General features: G+C 39.5%; 2 protein-coding genes across 2 annotated transcripts in view; one reads left to right on the top strand and one right to left on the bottom strand.

The window, feature by feature from the left end:
* LOC102287883 (ankyrin repeat domain-containing protein 45) overlaps positions 1-21,740 on the bottom strand; it is a 150,434-nt gene that overhangs the window by 123,401 nt on the left and 5,293 nt on the right. The window contains exon 3 of the mRNA XM_070384929.1: positions 12,190-12,357. Within this exon, the coding sequence (XP_070241030.1) occupies positions 12,190-12,357 (168 nt within the window). The remainder of the gene's footprint in view (positions 1-12,189; positions 12,358-21,740) is intronic.
* Positions 5,528-6,956, top strand: TEX50 (testis expressed 50). The gene is made up of 2 exons (XM_005890838.2): positions 5,528-5,851; positions 6,741-6,956. Exons 1-2 carry the CDS (start codon positions 5,528-5,530, stop codon positions 6,954-6,956), a joined length of 540 nt encoding a protein of 179 aa, XP_005890900.1.

The following is a 21,740-nucleotide window of genomic DNA, read 5'->3' as shown; positions in this document are numbered from 1 at the left end:
AACAAAAAGTATTTCCAATAGAAAAATTATTGGGACTTCCCTGGTGGTCCAGTGGCTAGGACCCCACGCTCCTGATGCCGGGGGCCCAGGTTCCATCCCTGGTCAGAAAACCAGATCCCACATGCCACAATTAAGAGTTTGCACGTCTGCATGCTGCAGCAAAGACTCAGTATAGCCAAATAAGTAAATGCCATTTGTTTTACCCTTCAAAATAAATTAAAAATAGCTTCCCTCTTAAAAAAGTGTTTAAAATAATTCCATTCTCTATAAACACCCATCACAAAATTTGCAAGACTTGTTTAAACAAAATCACAACACTGAAAGAAATATAGAGACGGACAGATTGAATATAATAAACAGTAGATTTGTTGTTGTTGTTTAATTGCTCAGTTGTGTCTGATTCTTTACAACCTCATGGACTGCAGCCTGCCATGCTCTTCTATCCATAGGAGTTCCCAGGCAAGAATACTAGAGTGGGTTATCATTTCCTTCTCTGGGAGATCTTCCCAGATCAGGGATCTAACCTGCATCTCCTGTATTGGCAGGAGGGGTCTTTACAGCTGAGCCACCTGGGGCTTCGACATGGCTCCAGCCCATGTAGAGTCAGAGAGGACTTAGCAACTGAACAACAAAACAGGATTAGCAAAGTATTAATAATACTTCAAATTAATTTAACAATTGATCATGTCCTGTGACTGCTGTAACAAATTGCCACAAATCTGGTGGCTTAAAACAATGCAAGCTTATCCTGTAGTAAATTCTAGAGGCCACAAGTCTGGAATCAGTTTAGCTAAGTGAAAATCAAGGTGTTGGTGGGGAAGATTCTTTCTATGGGTTCTGAAAGGAGAATCTATTTCTTTGCTGTTTTCTACCTCTAGCTGCAGCCTATACTCCTTGGCTGGTGCCTCCTTCTTCAATCAAAATACACCAGTCCAATGTCTAGTTCCATCATCAAATCACCTCCTCTTCTGTGTCAAATCTCCTGCCTCTCACTTATAATAAAGACACTTGTGACTACATTTAAGTCCCAGCTGGATAACCCACGATGATCTCTCCATCTAAAGATCCTTAGTTTAAGGATCCACAAGATCCCATATGAGGTAACATGCTCAGGTTCCAGGAGTTAGAACCTAGATATCTTTGGTAGACATTTTTCAGCCTACCATAGCCTACCCTCTGACCCCCCCCAAACTCACATCTATCCCACATGCAAATACATTTACTCCATGCCAGCATCTAAGTTTCAATCCATTACAACATCAACTCATGTTCAAATGTTCATCTAAAATATCATTAGCTCAAAAGTCTCATCTCCTCATACAAATAAGGTATGTGTGAGACATTGGTATGATCCATCTATCCTGGGGTAAAATTCCTCTATATCTGCAGACATGTGATACTAGAAAACAAGTTTTCTATCCCAAAATACACTGGTGGGACAGGCACAAAGCAACAGTTATAGATACTGCCATTCAAAACGTGCGAAATTAGAAGGAAAAAAGGAGTCACCTCGGTCTCAAGCAATTCTGAAATCCCACAAGGCAAATTCTATGAAGTATCATAGCCTGGGAGTGATACCTCTTGGCCTTCAGCTCCAGCCTCAGTCATCCTTCCTTTTTCATGAAAGATGAAAAGTTTTTGCAGCTGAACCATCTTGTCAATTACAGCTTCAAATCTACCATTCATGTTGCAAGCAGAATCAATTCTCTAAACTGGAATCTAAGGTTTAGGTTTTGGCTCCACTAGTTGGTGACCTGGAGCCAGTGGTGGTTCCAGAATTTCAGTACAGGAGGAAGTTAAGTACAGGAATTAGTTTGAAGAGGAGACTAAGGGACTTGTCATAAAACTGTATTTGTATAATAAGCATGCTGATTTTACTGAGTGCATATATTTATTTTGGGCGGCCTGGTAGAGAAAGCAGCTTACTGCAAGCATCTTCTAATGCCACCAGACCTATCTGAGCATTCAGGCAACAATATACCACAGACTGGGAAGTTTATAAACAACAGAAACTTGTTTTTCATAATTCTGGAGGCTGGCAAGCCCAAGATCAAGCTGCAACATGGTTGCAGTCTAGTGAGACCCCTCTTCCTTCACTGCCAGCACCTTCTCAAGGTGCCTTCACATGGTAGAAGCGCCAGGGAACTCTGTGGGGACACATTTTTATAAGACCACTAATCCTATTTATGAGGCCCCCACCTTCATGTCCTAAGCATCTCCCAAAGGCCCCATGTCCTAACACCATCACATCAGGCATTAGAAATTCAACATATGCATTTGTGGGGGAACACAAACATACAGACCATAATAGTATCTTAACCCCTCTAACCTCAGTTTCTCCATCTATAAAGTGGAAGTATTATAATACCACCTACATACGGTTGTTCTAAGAATTAAAACATAGTATAATACACGCAAATTTCTTGACACAGTGCCTGGCACACAGGAAAGTACTCAGTAAGTTTATTATTAGGTCACTCTTCTCCTCCAGACTTTGTAAGTAACTCCCTACTGGCTACTGAATAAAATGCAGGGCCCTCCAAGACCTATCTAGCCACAAACAATCTTTCCAGCTTCGTCCCTTCCTACATTCATCCAGAGACCCTATCAATCATTTACTTCCTGTTCCCTCTGCCTGCTGATATCAATAGGGCTCACTCCTTCAGTTCTTCAGGTCTGTCTTCAAACATCACCTTACCAGAGAGGCCTCTCCTGATGGCCCTCTGTAAGTATAAGCACACACTCACTCATTCACTTGCTGGCAACTTCATAACCTCCTTACCACTCTATTTTTCTTCATGGCACTTCACAGATAAATAGATTTAGATCATTTTATTTTCTGTATCTCCCTACTAGAAAGTAAACTCCATAAACATAGTTTTATGCCTAGGTGTGTAAGTATCCTCAGCCCCTAGAACAGTATTTACCTCATATGAGGTGCTCAATAAATATTTATAAATGGAATGTTGCTGCTGCTGCTAAGTCACTTCAGTTGTGTCCAACTCTGTGCAACCCCATAGATGGCAGCCCAACAGGCTCCCCCATCCCTGGGATTCTCCAGGCAAGAACACTGGAGTGGGTTGCCATTTCCTTCTCCAATGCATGAAAGTGAAAAACGAAAGGGAAGTCGCTCAGTCGTGTCCGACCCTCAGCGACCCCATGGACTGCAGCCTTCCAGTCTCCTCCATCCATGGGATTTTCCAGGCAAGAGTACTGGAGTGGGGTGCCGTTGCATTCTCTGAAATGGAATGTTACTCAGCCATAAAAAGGAATGCATTTGAGTCAATTCTAATGAGGTGGATGAACCTAGAGTCTATTATACAGAGTGAAGTAAGTCAGAAAGAGAAAGAGAAATATTATATACTAATGCATATAAATGGAATCTAGGAAAATTGTACTAATGAATTTATTTGCAAGGCAGCAATGGAGAAGCAGACATAGAGAACAGACTTATGGACATGGGGTAGAGGGGAGGAGAGGGTGAGATGAAAAACTGACTCATTAGAGGGTCAGCAAAATACTGACTCTTTAGAAAAGACTCTGATGCTGGGAAAGATTGAAGGCAGGAGGAGAAAGAGATGACAGAGAATGAGATGGTTGGATGGCATCACTGACTTGATGGACATGAGTTTAAGCAAGCTCTGGGAGTTGGTGATGGACAGGGAAGTCTGGTGTGCTGCAGTCCATGGGGTCACAAAGAGTGGGACATGACTGAGTCCCACTGAGTGACTGAACTGAACTAAACTGAATGGTTTACAGAATTTCTTTGCTTATCATGTTTCCTCAACCTAGATGGCCCTCTCTGCCATCCATCAAAATTCTACTCATTCTTCAAAGCTTACTCAAAATGCACTCCTGTGAAACTCCTAATTCCCCCTGGTAGAACTGAGTGCCCTATCATCCATTATATGATTATAATTTGATTTAGCCCTGAGTATAATCTGGAAACAGTGTCAGACTTCATTTTTTGGGGCTCCAAAATCACTGCAGATGGTGACTGCAACCATGAAATTAAAAGACGCTTACTCCTTGGAAGGAAAGTTATGACCAACCTAGATAGCATATTCAAAAGCAGAGACATTACTTTGCCAACAAAGGTCTGTCTAGTCAAGGCTATGGTTTTTCCTGTGGTCATGTATGGATGTGAGAGTTGGACTGTGAAGAAGGCTGAGCGCCGAAGAATTGATGCTTTTGAACTGTGGTGTTGGAGAAGACTCTTGAGAGTCCCTTGGACTGCAAGGAGATCCAACCACTCCATTCTGAAGGAGATCAGCCCTGGGATTTCTTTGGAAGGACTGATGCTAAAGCCGAAACTCCAGTACTCTGGCCACCTCATTCGAAGAGTTGACTCATTGGAAAAGACTCTGATGCTGGGAGGGATTGGGGGCAGGAGGAAAAGGGGACGACAGAGGATGAGATGGCTGGATGGCATCACTGACTCAATGGACATGAATTTGAGTAAACTCTGGGAGTTGGTTATGGACAGGGAGGCCTGGTGTGCTGCGATTCATGGGGTCACAAAGAGTGACTGAACTGAACTGATAATCTGTCCTGTAATTTTTTATTTTTCTGTTTTCTGCTTCTACTGCTAGACTTTAAGTTCTTTAAAAGCAGTCCTTCGCACCTTATCACACACCACACTAATCCACCATCTCTTTTTCATACAATCATGCCAAATTCCCCACCCCTCACCCACTACCTGGTAGTTACAACATTGTCACCAAAAAGATATGTCAAAAGGGGGAGTCACTCAGTATTTCCTTGACTAAATGAAGAGAAGGACATTCCTGAATATAATAAAAAACAGAAGCAGAAGCTAGGTTGTATGATATTACCATGATAATGATATTACCATGATATATGACTGTAGCTACTTGGTGCAGTGGTGAAGAATCTGCCTGCCAATGAGTGGGGAAGGAGACTCTAGAGCCACAGGTTTGATCCCTGGATTGAGAAGCTCCCCTGGAGTAAGAAATGGCAATCCACTCCATTATTCTTGCCTGGAAAATTCTACGGACAGAGGAGTCTGGCAGGCTACACTCCATAGCATTGCAAAGAGTCGGACACAACTGACTGCACACACATACATACACGCTTTTAAGTAGATGCTAAAGTACCATACTTCAAAAGGGTTGGAAAGGATACAGGTAAATGGTTTCCATGAAATTCTGTTAATATAATGATGATTTAAATTTATTGGCTATCAAAATATTAGCAAGTCTTCATTTTTTTCAGAAAACTGAAGAAGCTTAAACCATTCTGGCAAAAAAAAAAAAAAAGCAAGAAAAAAGTATCCCTAAGAAACCCAAAGTGATTGGTTAACCAACATCTTTTAGTCCCAGTGTGGTTCTTTATGACATCACTGAATTTATCCCTGAGTCACCATGGCTGATGATGTTACAATGATCATCAGTGTATATTTTGCTGCCTAGTTATCCTGAGTGCCTTGACTGGAGTACCAGGGCATTTCTGCTCTGTCTCTAAAAAAATTTTTGGCTGTAATTTTTTTTCCATTTGAGAAAGAAAGATGTCTACTCAAGGACTATCCCTGATTTTTACTCTGTTGTTTATCTGCTTTTTCAGGGAGAGCTTCTGCATTTGTGATGGTACTACCTGGACAAAGGTTGGATGGGAGATTTTTCCAGAAGAAATGCATTATTTGAAAGTTAAGACAGCTCCATCTCACTGTCTACCTTACCCTCTGGACAAACTATGCTGCAATTTTGCTAATATGGATATATTTCACGGTTGTTTAAATCTTATTTATATTTTAATACAAGCTCTCTTTTTAATCCTCTCTGTTTTGTCTGCACATTACCTGTGGATGAAGTGGAAGAAACACAAAAAAAAGGTGATGCTAATAGTAATAGTTATAGAATATCAAAGCGTTTAAAAGATAAGATTATCATCTTCTCTGGAGAAAGAACTGTGTCTTCTTCTTCATAACTTTCCCCACTCCCACCATTCACCCCAGCATCTATCATACTTTCTTGCACATATCAGGTGTTCAACAAAGGTGTACTGAATTAGAAGGTCTTTAAAATAACCTATTATTTTAGATAGTTTAAAGTTACAAAACACATCAAGAAAGTAATGAGCTACAATGAGTAGAATGTATAGGAAATGCAGTTATCTGTCTGGGCTGTTAGGTAAATCACTGTACCTTTCTCTGCTGTCTGATCAATAAAATGAAGGATGTAGAACAAGAGATCTTGTTAGATCCCTTCCTGGTCTATCTAAGAAAACTAAGTATACTAAAGTTGGTGTGTGTATTTTTTAATGTACTGTAAACTAATTTCTAATTTTAGGATAACTTTCTGGAAAATAACACTCAAACTGATTCCCCACTTTGCCAGTGTTACTATATTTTGAGGCAACAACTATATATTTATAAAATGTCTATGATTTTATCACATTACATCTTAAGGTGATTTAGTAAAGGAAAATAATGTACTACTAATATTCAAATAATTTCTCCCAGCAGAATGCTCTAATAATCATAGAAAGTACTTATTAAATGTTTGCTGAATGGTGATCATGATCACTACAGCCTTACACAAGGGCATATAAAAACGAGCATTTTTTCTGCATTTTTACCTCTCTTCTATAACAATTTTTTCTTTGTATAAATAAGTAAAGTGTGATATTTGGAGCTTAAGCATATATATCCAGAAAACAAACTTAATTTGAACTACAGTAATGAAAAAATTTTGTAATATCATTTGTTTTTCTTCTTTTAGCTAAAGAAACAAGTCTCCTTGGATACACCTGGTAAGGATCTAGAAACCCAGTCTGTCTATGACATTGACCAAATACTCTGCAGACTGGTGGCCACAACATCAATGATGACCAAGTACCTAAATCAGATGTCCCATCACCCTCAGGCTAAGAAAGCCAAGCACCGAAAACTAAAAAGAAAGACGACTGAAGGAGGAGAAGGAGGCAGAGAATATTAGACACATCCATACGCAAATATAACTCAGTCCACTGTGGAAACTACACAAGAAATCTATTGAGGAAAATCATGGAAGGACAAAAGTGATTCTTTGAGATGCTTTGTAATTTTTTGGCTAAACTCTTTACTGAAACTTTCCAATGAAGTCTGTACTGAAAAGTTATTTCTATTCAGCTAAAATAGCATCCATGCTTACTAAAAAGTACTAGGGGAAAGACCATATACAACCACCGCTTCATGTTTAAGTGTTCTGTTCTTTTTAATGTGTTAGATTGCTAATCATTAAGCACACTGTAGAATAGAATCTTGATTTAGTGTTTCAATAAATCTCTGATTTAAGCAATTTTTGTGATTTCTCTTAGTTTCCTGAGCAAATTTTATGGCCACATGGAGATGTTTCCCCATCTCAAATTGTTAAAATAGTATGGAAATAATAAGGAACAGATTAATTTCTAAGTATAAATGTTCCCCTTTTCAGTATAATAAATGAAGAATTAAGTATCAATACTTTTTTTTTAACTTCAAACTTCTATTGATAAGACACATCAGTTTTTAAAATATTTCACTTTTGTTGATAAGTCACCTCATTTCTTAAAATATGGTTTCTATATTTTTCAAAAAAAAAACTGAGAGACTGAGACCGACAGATTTTCTTAACAACCTATAAAAGAATCCCAGAAAAACATGACAGATTTATAATATACCTCCCATCAATAAAAGGAAAAAAAAACTTTAAAAAAATCCTTTGTAAGTAACAGATAATGCTATAGTCTTAACAAATAACAAAGGACTAAGTTCTGCCTTGCATTATTGTGGATTATTAAAAGTTTACTTATAGTTCCACTTTTCAGAATCTGCTCCTTACTTTCACTCTTAACACAACGTTACTCCCATATTTCCATGAATATTTGTTCCATACCTTCAGAGTTCTGATCAACTAATTCTATATATATGTGTGTGTGTACATATACATATACATATATATGTATATATATATGTATTTCTTTTAATATAGGACCCTTGAACAATTAAAAAGTCTATAAACCTTGAAAACCCAAAGAAATTGATCTCTAATAGTCAAATTTTCAGTAGCATGGAGGAGTCTCTGGGGTAGGGAGTCCTCAACCCTGTAAACCTCTCCAGGTGACTCCTACTCTGATCATTAGAGCAAGAAATGGAAGTGGTTTATATTCTTCTTAAGTCTTAATTAAACAAATGTTTAACTTTATGTTGAGTAGTTAGCATTTTTGACACTCCACAGCTACATTACCATGAATCCTTACAATTTCAACACTGATCTGGAAACAGAACACTAGTTTATAGAATTATAGTCTTTTATCTTCATTACTAGGAAATGGTAGGTCTAATTCCTCCAAGACTGTAAGTTCAGTTCAGTTCAGTTGCTCAGTTGTGTCCGACTCTTTGCGACCCCATGAACCGCAGCATGTCAGGCCTTCCTGTCCATCACCAACTCCTGGAGTCCACCCAAACCCATGTCCATTGTGTCAGTGATGCCATCCAACCATCTTATCCTCTGTCGTCCCCTTCTCCTCCTGCCCTCAATCCTTCCCAGCATCAGGTAAGGACCCAAACTAAACAGATGGACATTAGTGAGAAGGAAACTGAATTTGGGCGGAAAGGGCACACAGTGGTCCTCAGGGCACAGTGTGCTATGTGAGGCAGACTGCAGCCTCCTCCTCAGGGCCCTCCAGGCCCTCCAGGCCCTCCAACCTCAAGCTGGTGAGCTGGGGAGTCCAGGTACAGGCTGAGGGCTGCATCCTGCAGAGCTCCAGAGCCCTCCCCACAGCACCCACTGGCCAGGCTCAGGCCTTGAAGCAGCTGCTGACTCATCCCTATTTCTCCAACCTAAGGGTGGTGGTCTCCACAGGTCATAGTCCATGGGACCTGGCCCCCATTTGGGCAGACTGAGGGCCAGTTGGTCCTAGGCACCTAGCTCCCACAGTGATGACAGCTGGGTGGGATCTGGGGACCTGGCCCTGAGGGTGCCACCCGCTGAGATCTGACTCCTCAGCTGGACCTGAACACTGGCAGGAGGACCCAGACTGGGTGCTGGATGAACACTCCTGGGTAGGGTTACTGGCCCATGCAGTGACCCCTCCTCTTAGCCAGGGCCTGGACTTTGGAGGGCAAAAGTTGAGGATCTGGACTTTGGCCTTTCTTGTAGAATAGAGAATAACATTTGCTTTGATAGAGTTTTACCTAGCTGTGACCTGACCTCAAGAACAAAGGATCTGACACCAAGAAGTCTGCAACAACTAACCACGGCCCCTCCTTCGCCTTTCCTATAAAAGGGCTTTGTTGAGAGCTTTCAGGTAGCTCCCGGGTTTTTTAAGGCATGAGCCACCCATCTACTTACATGGCCCTGCATTAAACCTTTCTCTGCTCCAGACTCACGTTTTGGTACTGTTTGGTCTCACTGCATGTTGGGCCCGTGGACTTCCGCTCAGTGACAAAAACCAATGAAATCTACGCTCATAAGCCCCAACTTTCAGAAAAGTTACAGCAAAATTTGTTCCTGGATTGTATTTTTTTAAGTACCATGGGTCATTCTTCAAAACTGGATTTTAAATTATATAATGTGAATTTTGGTAGATTGCCAGTCCAGGTTTGATGCATAAGACAGAGTGCTCAGGGCCGGAGCACTAGGATGACCCTGAGGGATGGGATGGGGAGGAAAGTGGGAGGGGGGTTCAGGATGGGGAACATATGTACACCCATGGCTGATTCATGTCAATGTATGGCAAAAACCACTACAATATTGTAAAGTAATTAGCCTCCAAATAAAATAAATTAATTTTTAAAATAAATAAATAAAAATTATATAATGTGAATTTGGGGCTTCCCAGGTTACCCCACTCCAGTACTCTTGCCTGGAAAATCCCATGGACGGAGGAGCCTGGTGGGCTACAGTTTATGGGGTCGCTAAGAGTCGGACACGACTGAGTGACTTCACTTCCACTTTTTGCTTTCTTGCACTGGAGAAGGAAATGGCAGCCCACTCCGGTGTTCTTGCCTGGGGAATCCCAGGGATGGGGGAGCCTGGTGGGCTGCCATCTATGGGGTCGCACAGAGTCGGACACTACTGAAGTGACTTAGCAGCAGCAGGTGGTGCTAGTAATAAAGAACCCACCTGCCAATTCAGAAGACATAAGAGACATGGGTTCAATCCCTGGGTCAGGAAGATCCCCTGGAGGAGGTCATGGCAACCCACTCCAATATTCTTGCCTGGAGAATCACAATGACAGAGGAGCCTGGCAGTTACAGTCCACAGGGTGGCAAAGAGTTGGAGACAAGTGAAGCAACTTAGCATGCATGAATGTGAATTTCACCTAGAACTAGTTATTCATGAGGAGATCAATTAAATTTTTTGCTATTTTCTTTTTGCTTATGCATCTGATCATAAAACTGAAGGTAGTTACCCCTCAAAAATATTTAATGCAAGTGGACAATTATATACCAAATAATCTACAAAGTATAACTCATCTTTTTCTTCCCAAATATGTTATCTTCCCTCAATTTCCTTACTTCTATTAATCCTCCCAGTTCCCTTTTTATGTTACTGATAAACAACTCCTTAAGGCTGCCATATGATTCTTCCTAAATATCACTTTAATCCTCTTCCTCTTCTACATAAAATCTTCCAATGGCTCCCAGTGGCTACAAAAATGAAATGTACCTTACCCTGACATTTGGAGGTATAATCTGACTGGAATAATAGCAGCATCTGTGCTAAGACATGGTTTATAGCATCTCATCTCATTCTCACAACTCGCCCAAGAGATAAGGACTATTATGGGCCCCCTTTTCTGGAAATTAAGACTGAAGTATAAAGCATTTAAGTATCTTGCACAAGGTCACATAGGTTTCAAGTAGAGATACCAGTATTTCAACTCAAGCAATTTGATTCAAGAGCCCATGTACTTACTTCTCTTTTAGTAACCTGCCTGTGCTGTAGCCTGCTTGTGTAAATTATATTGACTTGCTCTTCCAGTAAGGCAAGCTCATCACTGTTGCCCCAACACGTCACTTTCAGTCATAAGGTTTTGCTCATACCTTTCTCCCCAGTCTGTGTATACAAATCCCACCATTTCTTCAAGGCCCATCTCAACTCCACCATACTCTGACTTCATGTTCTCTGACCACCCCATAGCATGACCCATCTGCTCTGCCAATTTTAACTCTTAATTATAGTCTTTCTGATATTGTTATTTAACTGTAGGATGCATCAATAGTTTATCACCCCACATACAACAAATGTCCAGAGAGCAGGAACAATCTATGTACCACAACAATGTCATGCTTGTAATCCTAGAAACACAAATGCAGAGAACTACATAAAATGAATGCCATGAACGTTGTTGGTCCTAGTTTTATAACCAATGTTTGTCACATACATAATTACACAAGTGTATCTTCCTGAAATCTCTAAGCTCTATTCTACAGGTTAAGGAAATATTGTAAGAAAAACAGTAAAACTCAAAATAGTACATAGTTTTTTGACCTTTGATTAAAGCACAAAACACATACAGAAAAGTGCAAAATTTACAAGGGTACAGCTCAATGAATTTTCACAAATGAGCACACCATGTTAACAGTCACCAAATTAAGAAAAAAGAGTATTATGCCCCAGAAGTACCCTCCCTCATGCCATAATGAAACCTGCTATTCAGACTTCTAATACCATGGATTAATTTTGCACAGCAAACCATTTTAAATTATTACAACTGTTTCTACTTGGGGAATCAAACATATTCCTCAAGTATGCCGTTCTTTTAAACATAGAAGGAATGGTCCACTCTGCTGAGGTCTCTCAGAAAATGGCCTTGAACCATGTATGTATATTATATATACATTATTATAGAAGATTATTGGAGAAATTGTTAGAAGGTGGTAAATCAACCAGCTTTGAATATAGTTTCTACTAAATACAATGTTTTAGGCCAATAACAAAAAAAAAAAAGGCAGATTTGATATATTATCACCAACGGTGACTATGGTTATGTCTACAAATAAAAATCCTAATAAAGTGAATATTTAATTCACTTCATTTAATTTTCATTTAATTCACTTTCATTTAATTCACTTCATTTAATTAGATGAAAATGTTACTCACCTCTTTGCTTTGTTAATGACACAGCCTGTAACTCTGTACTTACAGAAGGGAAACCCAGCAGTGAGGCAGTTTGCTACTACTACCTTGTAAGCTTCCTTACCTGCCCAATCCAGGAACTCAACACACTCAGTCTGGGAATATCGAGCAGCAACATCTCGAGCTCTCTCCTTCCGGAAGTTCAGAGCTTCTATATCAACATCCAGTTCCACCAGTGCTTTCAAAGTTTCCAATCGACCCCAGGCTGCAGCACAGTGTAAGAGTGTGTAACCTAACAAATACAATGAGGATGGTCAGGTCAAAAAGCCTACATTGTTTCAGGCTCTTCTACAGAGTAGAAGATAATAATGGTAATCAGGTGTTGAACAATTACTACAGGCCAAGTATTATCCTGTCTTCCCTGGTGGCTCAAATGGTAGGGAATCTGCCTGCAATGCAGGAGACCTGGGTTTGATACCTTGATCAGGAAGATCCCCTGGAGAAGGCAATGGCAACCCATTCCAGTACTCTTGACTGGAGATTCCCATGGACAGAGGAGGCTGGCAGGCTACAGTCCATGGGGTCACAAAGAGTCAGACACGACTGAGTGACTTTCACAGGTATTATCCTAAGTGCTTTACATATAATAAGTTCATTTAGTTGGTAAAAAAAAACCCTATGAGGTCACAAATATTATAATCTTCATTTTACAGATAAGGAAACAGAGGTCCAAGAAGTTAAACTTGCCCAAGGCCAGTAAATGATGGACACAAGGAATCAACACAGGCAATCTGAGCTCTTCAACATCTTATGCGGAAGACAGCAATCTCCCTAACAGTCATCTACTGGAACACAATTAGATTTATGACTTTAGTCTAAGAAATTTTCATCAACCTCTAATTACTCCATTATTGTTAACACAACCATACAAATTACAGCTGTGTATGCCTTTGATTCGGAGAAGGCAATGGCACCCCACTCCAGTACTCTTGCCTGGAAAATCCCATGGACGGAGGAGCCTGGTAGGCTGCAGTCCATGGGGTCGCTAAGAGTCGGGCACGACTGAGCGACTGCACTTTCACTTTTCACTTTCATGCAGAAGGAAATGGCAACCCACTCCTGTGTTCTTGCCTGGAGAATCCCAGGGATGGGGGAGCCTGGTGGGCTGCCACCTATGGGGTCGCACAGAGTCGGACATGACTAAAGCGACTTAGCAGTAGCAGTAACATGCCTTTGATTTGGAAATTAATCATTTGAATTAAAACTGAAATTGTGAGCTATCAAATTATAAAGTTATTTCTTAGATTTACTGAGGCAACTACCCCACAAAACTGGGAGCCAAGAAATACCCAGATATCACCTTCCCGAAGATGTATTTCTTCAGCCAAATGGCCCACGGCCCCTGATTTGTTGGGAAAGGGGACACTATTTACGGAAAAGACACCACGATAGCATGAGCAGGAGGCCATTTCAAATGAAATATTCTCGGTCCTTACATTGCTTTTCTCAGGGCTGAAGTTACTATTAAATATAATGTTTTAGGCCAATAGCACACACACAAAAAAAGGCCAGAGGTAACATCTAAAATTTTTCCTATTTTTTAATATAGTTTAAAAATAAGAAAACATGATTTCTAAACAGAGAGAGGCTTTTGCCAAAGAATTTGAAATCTTCATACGTGGTTTTGTTCCCCCTTGTGGGAGATGGTGTGTTTTCTAGAAGGAAACACACGGATCTTTGTACTACATTAATTCCATAGCCTTCCCAGAAGAAGAACATTTAAATAAGATGATTTCAAAAGCATCCAGACAAGAGGGGGGATTTTCCTAAAGTTCTCCCATGATACTGGCAATGAATAATTGAACCCAGAAGCAAGGCATAGAAGGTTACATGTTAGAAATCTCAGCAGGAAGAAAGGGACCATAAATGGAATACCAAAAAATCAGAATTGGTTCCAAGAGAAAAATAATCTCTACATGGAAGACTGCTGCTGCTAAGTCACTACAGTAGTGTCCGACTCTGTGCAATCCCATAGACGGCAGCCCACCAAGCTCTGCCATCCCTGGGATTCTCCAGGCAAGAACACTGGAGTGGCTTGCCATTTCCTTCTCCAATGCGTGAAAGTGAAGTTGCTCAGTCGTGTCCAACTCTTAGCGACCCCATGGACTGCAGCCCACAAGGCTCCTCCGTTCATGGGATTTTCCAGGCAAGAGTACTGGAGTGGGTTGCCATTGCCTTCTCCGACATGGAAGACTGCTGCTGCTGCTGCTGCTAAGTCACTTCAGTTGTGTCCGACTCTGTGAGACCCCAGAGACGGCAGCCCACCAGACTCCCCCATCCCTGGGCTTCTCCAGGCAAGAACACTGGAGTGGGTTGCCATTTCCTTCTCCAATGCATGAAAGTGAAAAGTGAAAGTGAAGTCGCTCAGTCGTGTCCGACTCTTCGAGACTCCATGGACTGCAGCATACCAGGCTCCTCCACCCATGGGATTTTCCAGGCATGAGTACTAAAGTGGGTTGCCATTGCCTTCTCCAACATGGAAGACTGCTGCACTACTGGTTACTAAATAGAGTCAACTGAGCATGCAGTTCACAATAAGGCAAAAGATCAGACAAGAGGAAAAGCAATCTTCTCCTCTATACAGGCACTGTTCTGTGTGCTCCACAATTATCAATTCATTTAATCCTCTCTGCAGTCCTATGATGTACAAAGTAGTATTGTTCTCATTTATAGATTAAAAAAAAAGCACAGAGAGGATAAGAACTTTTCTCAAGGTTGTTTAAATTGAGGAAGGTCATTGATAAGGTCAAAATCCAAAAATTGAGATGATGATAGTCACAAACAAGTAATAGGCCATGGAGCAAAATATTCACTTACCTAAAATATTTTTCACAACCTGCTGGCACCCCACCCCAGTACTCTTGCCTGGAAAATCCCATGGATGGAGGAGCCTGGTGGGCTGTGGTCCATGGGGTCACAAAGAGTCGGACACAACTGAAGCAACTTAGCAGCAGCAGCAGCCTACCACCAGCAGTACCAGACTCTGAATTCTCCAAATCATAGTTTCATGCCTCTATAATTTTGCATATGCTGGTTTTTTCTGAGAAATTTTTTTAAGTATAAATTTTATATTTATTTAGCATTAATACCAGTATTTGTAAATTGAGTTCAGAATTAATTTTTTAAATTAGTGAAACTAATACCCATTTTATTTTTTTTGTTCACTTTTTAAAATTAATTTATTTTTATTCTTGGCTGCCTTGGGTCTTTGCATGAGCTTTCTCTAGTTGTAGTGAGCAGGGAGTACTCTTGCTATGTGCAGGCTTCTCATTGCAGGGGCTTTTCTTTATTGCAGAGCACAGGCTTTAGGTGCACAGGTTTCAGCAGTTGCGGCTTGTAGGCTCTAGAGTTCAGGCTCAGTAGTTGTGACCCACAGGCTTAGCTACTTCTTGGCATGTGGAACCTTCCCAGACCAGGAATCGAACCATGTCCCCTGCATTGCAAGGCGAATTCTTATCCACTGAGCTACCAAGGAAGTCCAAGACTTATACATTTTAAATACAAAAATATATATACATAAAATATCAGATAAAAGCATAACTATCAAACAAATTTTAAGTATATACTGTCATTCTATTAGCAATATAAACTGTCAGATAAAACTAATAAAAACTAAAGATTAAAAAGCAAATACTATTAAAAATGAAAAACTATAATCATGAAAATCACAAATAAAACATTATTTTATTTTTTAAGTGGGTCAATGGTTTCAACAGGACATTTCTATGCAAATTTTTTCAGCTATTAAAGTTTTTCTCACTCAACATTAGTTTAAAGTAGTTATAAACCAACACCAAACACTTTCCTTCAAATTATCTCATTTCTAATTTTAAAAGACAGAGATATGTCTGAACAGTTTTTTGCTTTTTTAATAGAATTGCAATCTTTCTATTGAGAGTAGGCTGTAATCATTTTCTCCAAAGAAAACACTGATGGCTCATATTTGTCTTTTTTAGTTTCCAAATAAAAAGAGAGAGAGTCCATTTTAGTTTCCTTATCAATTTCAAATCTGTGAGATTCACATTCTACTGGTTTTGGAGGCTTGTGAACTCAAGAATTATTCTTACAATAGAATTTGCAATACCACAATATGGACCATCTACATTTGTAATCTTCAGTTTGTCTTTTTATATACACTGAGCAATTAAATCATTGCAATTTTTCTCAATCCAAAAATGACTCTAATTTCATATGTTTAAAATACCAAATAAAACTATTATACCTATAAAAAGGCCAGTATTTCATCACCTAAAATACTGGGTAAGTACACCAGGATAGCAAAAATATTTTAACACTAAAATCTGCTATTGCAGTTACTATCTGATACTGCAGCTACTGCCACCTGCCACGCCTTATCCTTCAACTTCCTTTGTCTGATAAACTCTTGGTCATTATTCAAGATTCTATATATTAGACTTCCTTGGTGGTCCAGTGGTTAAGACTCCACACTTCCACTGCAGGGGACACAGGTTCAATCCGTGGTAAGGGAATTAAGATCCCAAGTGCTACGTGGTGCAGCCAAAAAAAAGCTCAACATATTGCCTCTTCTATAAAGCATTCCTTGACCATGTCCAACACTTTCAGGTAAATCTGACTGACCTCTCCTCTGAGCTATCACTGTACCTTGTCTCATCATATATCATCTATTTACACATCTGTTTTCTGCTAACTGGTTGCTGAATTCATTCATCTTTCTATCCCCAGCTCCCAGCTCAAGACCTGGCTATTCCTTCACTTTAACAAATATTTACTGATTGTAGGGAAAGGCAGAGTTTAAAACAGTATTCAGTTTCAATCATGCTTGTTTGAGTGTGGCCAGGTTGAGAAACTAAAGCCTTACCAGAACCAAAGGTGGTTCCATGAGTAACCTACAAACTGCACACAAATGTCCTTGGCTCAAACAGAAAACAAGGCACTTCCCAACAGTCCAGAAGTCAGTAGTACAGAGAGCTTCATCCTCCTTCTTTTGGATCAAAGAGCTAAAACTGTAAGAACTGTTTCACCCTTCTTCCTTCAGATCAAAGAGATGAAATTGTAAGAACTGTTTCATCCTTCCTTTGAATCAAAATTGTCCAATTCTCCAATATTTAAAAGGAAAGGAAATCCTGAATACAAATGTTATCTCTGAGAATCATCCACAAATAAATGGCATACATCTTCTTAAAGAGATACCTACCACAGTTCTTCACCCAAAAGTCCCTTAATTTTAGGCCAATGGCTTCTTTATGTTGCAAAAATCAATAGTGTTCACAGATTCTTAAAAAAAGAAAATTCTATCATTTGTAACAACATGAATGAACCTGAAGGGCATTATGCAAAGTGAAATAAGTCAGAGAGGAAAAGCCAAATACCTCATGGTATCACTTATGTGGGGAAATATAAAATAAAAAATTAAACCCATAGAAACAGAGTAGAAAAGTGGTACCAGGGGCTTGAAGAGTAGGGGAAATAGGGAGAGATTGGAAAAAAAGTAAAAACTTCAGTTAGAAGAGGAAAATATCCCAGGACCTAATATATAACACAATGACTATAGTTAATAACTGTACTATATAATTGAAATTTCCTGAGAGTAGAACTCAAATGTTTTGACAAAAAAAAAATCTTTGCACTGATCTGTTCTCCCATGTAAACAAGCTCATGAGAGCTGAATCAATACCAACTAAACAAGAAATTTACTGGTAAACTGTAATGTAATTCATTATTTACACTGGGCGGAAGAAGCACAAGCTGGAATCAAGATTGCCGGGAGAATTATCAATAACCTCAGATAGGCAGGTGACACCACCCTTATAGCAGAAAGTGAAGAGAACTCAAAAGCCTCTTGATGAAAGTGAAAGTGGAGAGTGAAAAAGTTGGCTTAAAGCTCAACATTCAGAAAACTAAGATCATGGCATCTGGTCCCACCAGTTCATGGGAAATAGATGGGGAAACAGTGGAAACAGTGTCAGACTTTACTTTGGGGGGCTCCAAAATCACTGCAGATGGTGACTGCAGCCATGAAATTAAAATCGCTTACTCCTTGGAAGAAAAGTTATGAACAACCTAGATAGCATATTGAAAAGCAGAGACATTACACTAGATAGCATATTGAAAAGCAGTGATATTACTTTGCCAACAAAGGTCCATCTAGTCAAGGCTATGGTTTTTCCAGTGGTCATGTATGGATGTGAAAGTTGGACTGTGAAGAAAACTGAGCGCTGAAGAATTGATGCTCTTGAACTGTGGTGTTGGAGAAGACTCTTGAGAGTCCCTTGGACTGCAAGGGGATCCAACCAGTCCATCCTAAAGGAGATCAGTCCTGGGTGTTCATTGGAAGGACTAATGCTAAAGCTGAAACTCCAATACTTTGGCCACCTCATGCGAAGAGTTGACTCATTGGAAAAGACCCTGATGCTGGGAGGGATTGGGGGCAAGAGGAGAAGGGGATGGCAGAGGATGAGATGGCTAGATGGCATCACCAACTCAATGGACATGAGTTTGGGTGAATTCCGGGAGTTGGTGATGGACAGGGAGGCCTGGCGTGCTGTGATTCATGGGGTCGCAAAGAGTCGGACATGACTTAGCAACTGATCTGATCTGATCTGATTTGAAGATGGTGATTGCAGCCATGAAATTAAAAGACGCTTACTCCTTGGAAGTAAAGTTATGACCAACCTAGACAGCATATTAGAAAGCAGACACATTACTTTGCCCACAAAGATCCGTCTAGTCAAGGCTATAGTTTTTCCAGTAGTCATGTATGGATGTGAGAGTTGGACTATAAAGAAAGCTGAGTGCCGAAGAATTGATGCTTTTGAACTGTGGTGTTGGAGAAGACTCTTGAGAGTCCCTCGGACTGCAAGGAGATCCAACCAGTCCATCCTAAAGGAAATCAGTCCTGAATATTCATTGGAAGGACTGATGTTGAAGCTGAAACTCCAGTACTTTGGCCACCTGATGTGAAGAGCTGACTCATTTGAAAAGACTCTGATGCTGGAAAAGACTGAAGGCAGGAGGACAAGGGGACAAGAGAGGATGAGATGGTTGGATGGCATCACAGACTCAATGGACATGAGTCTGGGTAAACTCTGGGAGTTGGTGATGGACAGGGAGGCCTGGCCTGCTGCGGTCCATGGGGTTGCAAAGAGTCGGACATGACTAAGTGAGTGAACTGAACTGAACTGAAGTAATAATCACCAAGTTGACTGGTACAATTAGGTTAGCCAGTTCATGCAAATATTTCATTACAAAATCATCTTCATTGAAATGGCAAACAGGCTTACAATTTCCCAGAACATCATATATCATCTAAGTCCTGGTTCCTTTTAATTTAGCAATTCTTCTCTCAATTTCTCTGTCTCCTCTGGCATTTTACTATAAGCAGCAAGAAAAAAAGCAGGATGCACCTTCAACTTCTGCTAACTGAGAAGATTTCATAAGCATGAAATCAGAATGAAGATATGGATTATCTTAGAGTACATCATCAAAATCAAAAGACTACACCTATCTTCACACACTGGAAAATATCTAACAAGAGGATGGCAATACCCATATCAGTTAGTCAGAGCACCCTCTCCCTGGAGTGCTGGAGGTACACTATCAGATATTTGATTTAGGGCTCTCATTTTCTTTTATGTAGTACGATTTTTAGATATTACTATTAGTCCCATTTTTATGGATGTAATATTAGATATTACTATTAGTCCCATTTTTATGGATGAAGAAACTGTAGCATGGAAAGGTTATATAACTTGCCCAAGTTAAATAGTTTAAAATTCGATATTAGATAAATTTTGCTATAAGTTTTCCATAGCCTTAAGAAAGGCTTCTTCTGTTCCTATTTACCCAAAAGCTTTCATCATGAATGAATGCTACATTTTCTTCCAAAAGACTTTTCTACATCTATTGAGATGATCAGGTGGTTTTGTTTATATAATCTTTTAGTGTAGTGAATTATACTAGCAGTTTTTCTAATGTTAAAGCCATGCTTGAGGTTTCCCTGGTGGCCCAGTGGTTGAGAATCTGCCTGCCAATGCAGGGGACACAGGTTTGATCCCTACTCCAGGAAGATCCCACATGCTGCGGAGCAACTAAGCCCATGCACCACAACTTCTGAGCCTGCGCTCTAGAGCCCAGGAGCCACAACTACTGAAGCCAGAACACCTAGAGCCTGTGCTCCAAAACAAGAGAACCGCTGCATTGAGAAGCCCATACACCACAGCGAGAGAAGAGCCCCCGCTCTCCACAAGCACTCGAGCAGCAACAAAGACCCAGTGCAGCCAAAATTGATAGATAATTCTTTTTTAAAAAAGCAAATTCTTGCATAAATGGGATAAACCCAAGCTAGTCCAATAAATGCTTCAACACACATTAGATTCAATTTGTTAATATTTTAAGATGCTTGCATCTGTGTTATTAAATGATTGGCCTATAATTTTCCTTTCTAATGCTTGTCCTTAACTAGTTTTGCTATAAAAGTTATCTCATAAAATAAGCAGTTGTCCAACTCTCTTTATATTCTATGGAAACTCTGTATAAGCTAGAGATTATTTCTTCCTTATAAGGGTAGTAAACCATATCTTTTAAAACATTTGAGTTAGGAATTGGAAAGGGTGGGAGAATCAGGCAGATTCTGATTACTTATTCAATTTTTTAAAATAATCATAGATCTAATCAAGTTTCTTTTTTTTTTCTTGACTCAATTTTGATAATATATATTTTATTGAAAAAACTGTCCATTTCATCCATGTTTTCAAATGTATTATCATGAAGTTGTTTATGATATTTTCTAATTATTTTTTAAATCTATTCTTTTCCTGTGTGAATGCTTCATTTTAAAATTCCAAATATTATTTACACTCTCTCCTTCTTATAATATCACATATCAAAAATTATCAATATTGTCAAATGTTTTTTCAACTTTTCACTAGACCAGATTTTGGTTTTGTTGATTCTCTTTATTGTGTTTGTTTGTTTGCTTGTTTGTTTTGGCTGCACTGTGCAGCTTACAGATCAGGAATCTCAGTCCACCAGGGATCAAACCTGGCACCCTGCAGTGGAAGGTGGACTCCAAACCACTGGACTGACAGGGAATTCCCTTTCTATTGTTTCTTTATTTTCAGTGTCATTATTTTACTCTATTATTTATCTTCTTGTTTCTTTGGATTTTCAGTTGTTATTTTTCTAACTCCTTGAGTTAAATACTTTGCTTTCTAATTTTCAATATTTTTTATTCTAATATATGCATTAAACTAGAATTTTAATTTTAGTTTTATTTCACAGGGTCTGACATAGCAATCCTGTTGCCACCTAAATATTTCATAATTTCTATTATATTTTCTGTCACCGAGACAGAAAGTATAATAATATTTCAACATAATTGAAAGTATGTTCCTGTTTCCAAAATTATAGGGATTTTGAGTTATCTTTTTGTCACTATTTTCTAATTTTATTTTACTGTGGTCAGAGACCACAGACTGCATGCTATAGTTTATTTGATAATTGTTGACACTTCCTTTATGGTCTAACACATGATCAGTTTTTTTAACTGTTCCATGTAAGCATGAAGAAAATGTATATTTGCTATTTGCTAAAGACCACTGTTTCATTTTCTACAATGACCATGTCTTATAGGTC

The sequence above is a fragment of the Bos mutus genome, chromosome 16, assembly GCF_027580195.1.
Source record: "Bos mutus isolate GX-2022 chromosome 16, NWIPB_WYAK_1.1, whole genome shotgun sequence".
Lineage (NCBI taxonomy): Eukaryota > Metazoa > Chordata > Mammalia > Artiodactyla > Bovidae > Bos > Bos mutus.
Note: the sequence above shows the minus strand (reverse complement) of the source record. Positions and strands in the feature narration are given on the sequence as shown.

Bases quoted from the DNA above. Each gene is read 5' to 3' on its own strand.
- TEX50 (XM_005890838.2), top strand. From the start codon at position 5,528: ATGTCTACTCAAGGACTATCCCTGATTTTTACTCTGTTGTTTATCTGC. The intron at 5,852-6,740 runs GTGATGCTAATA...TTCTTCTTTTAG, and splicing joins GGAAGAAACACAAAAAAAAG to CTAAAGAAACAAGTCTCCTT.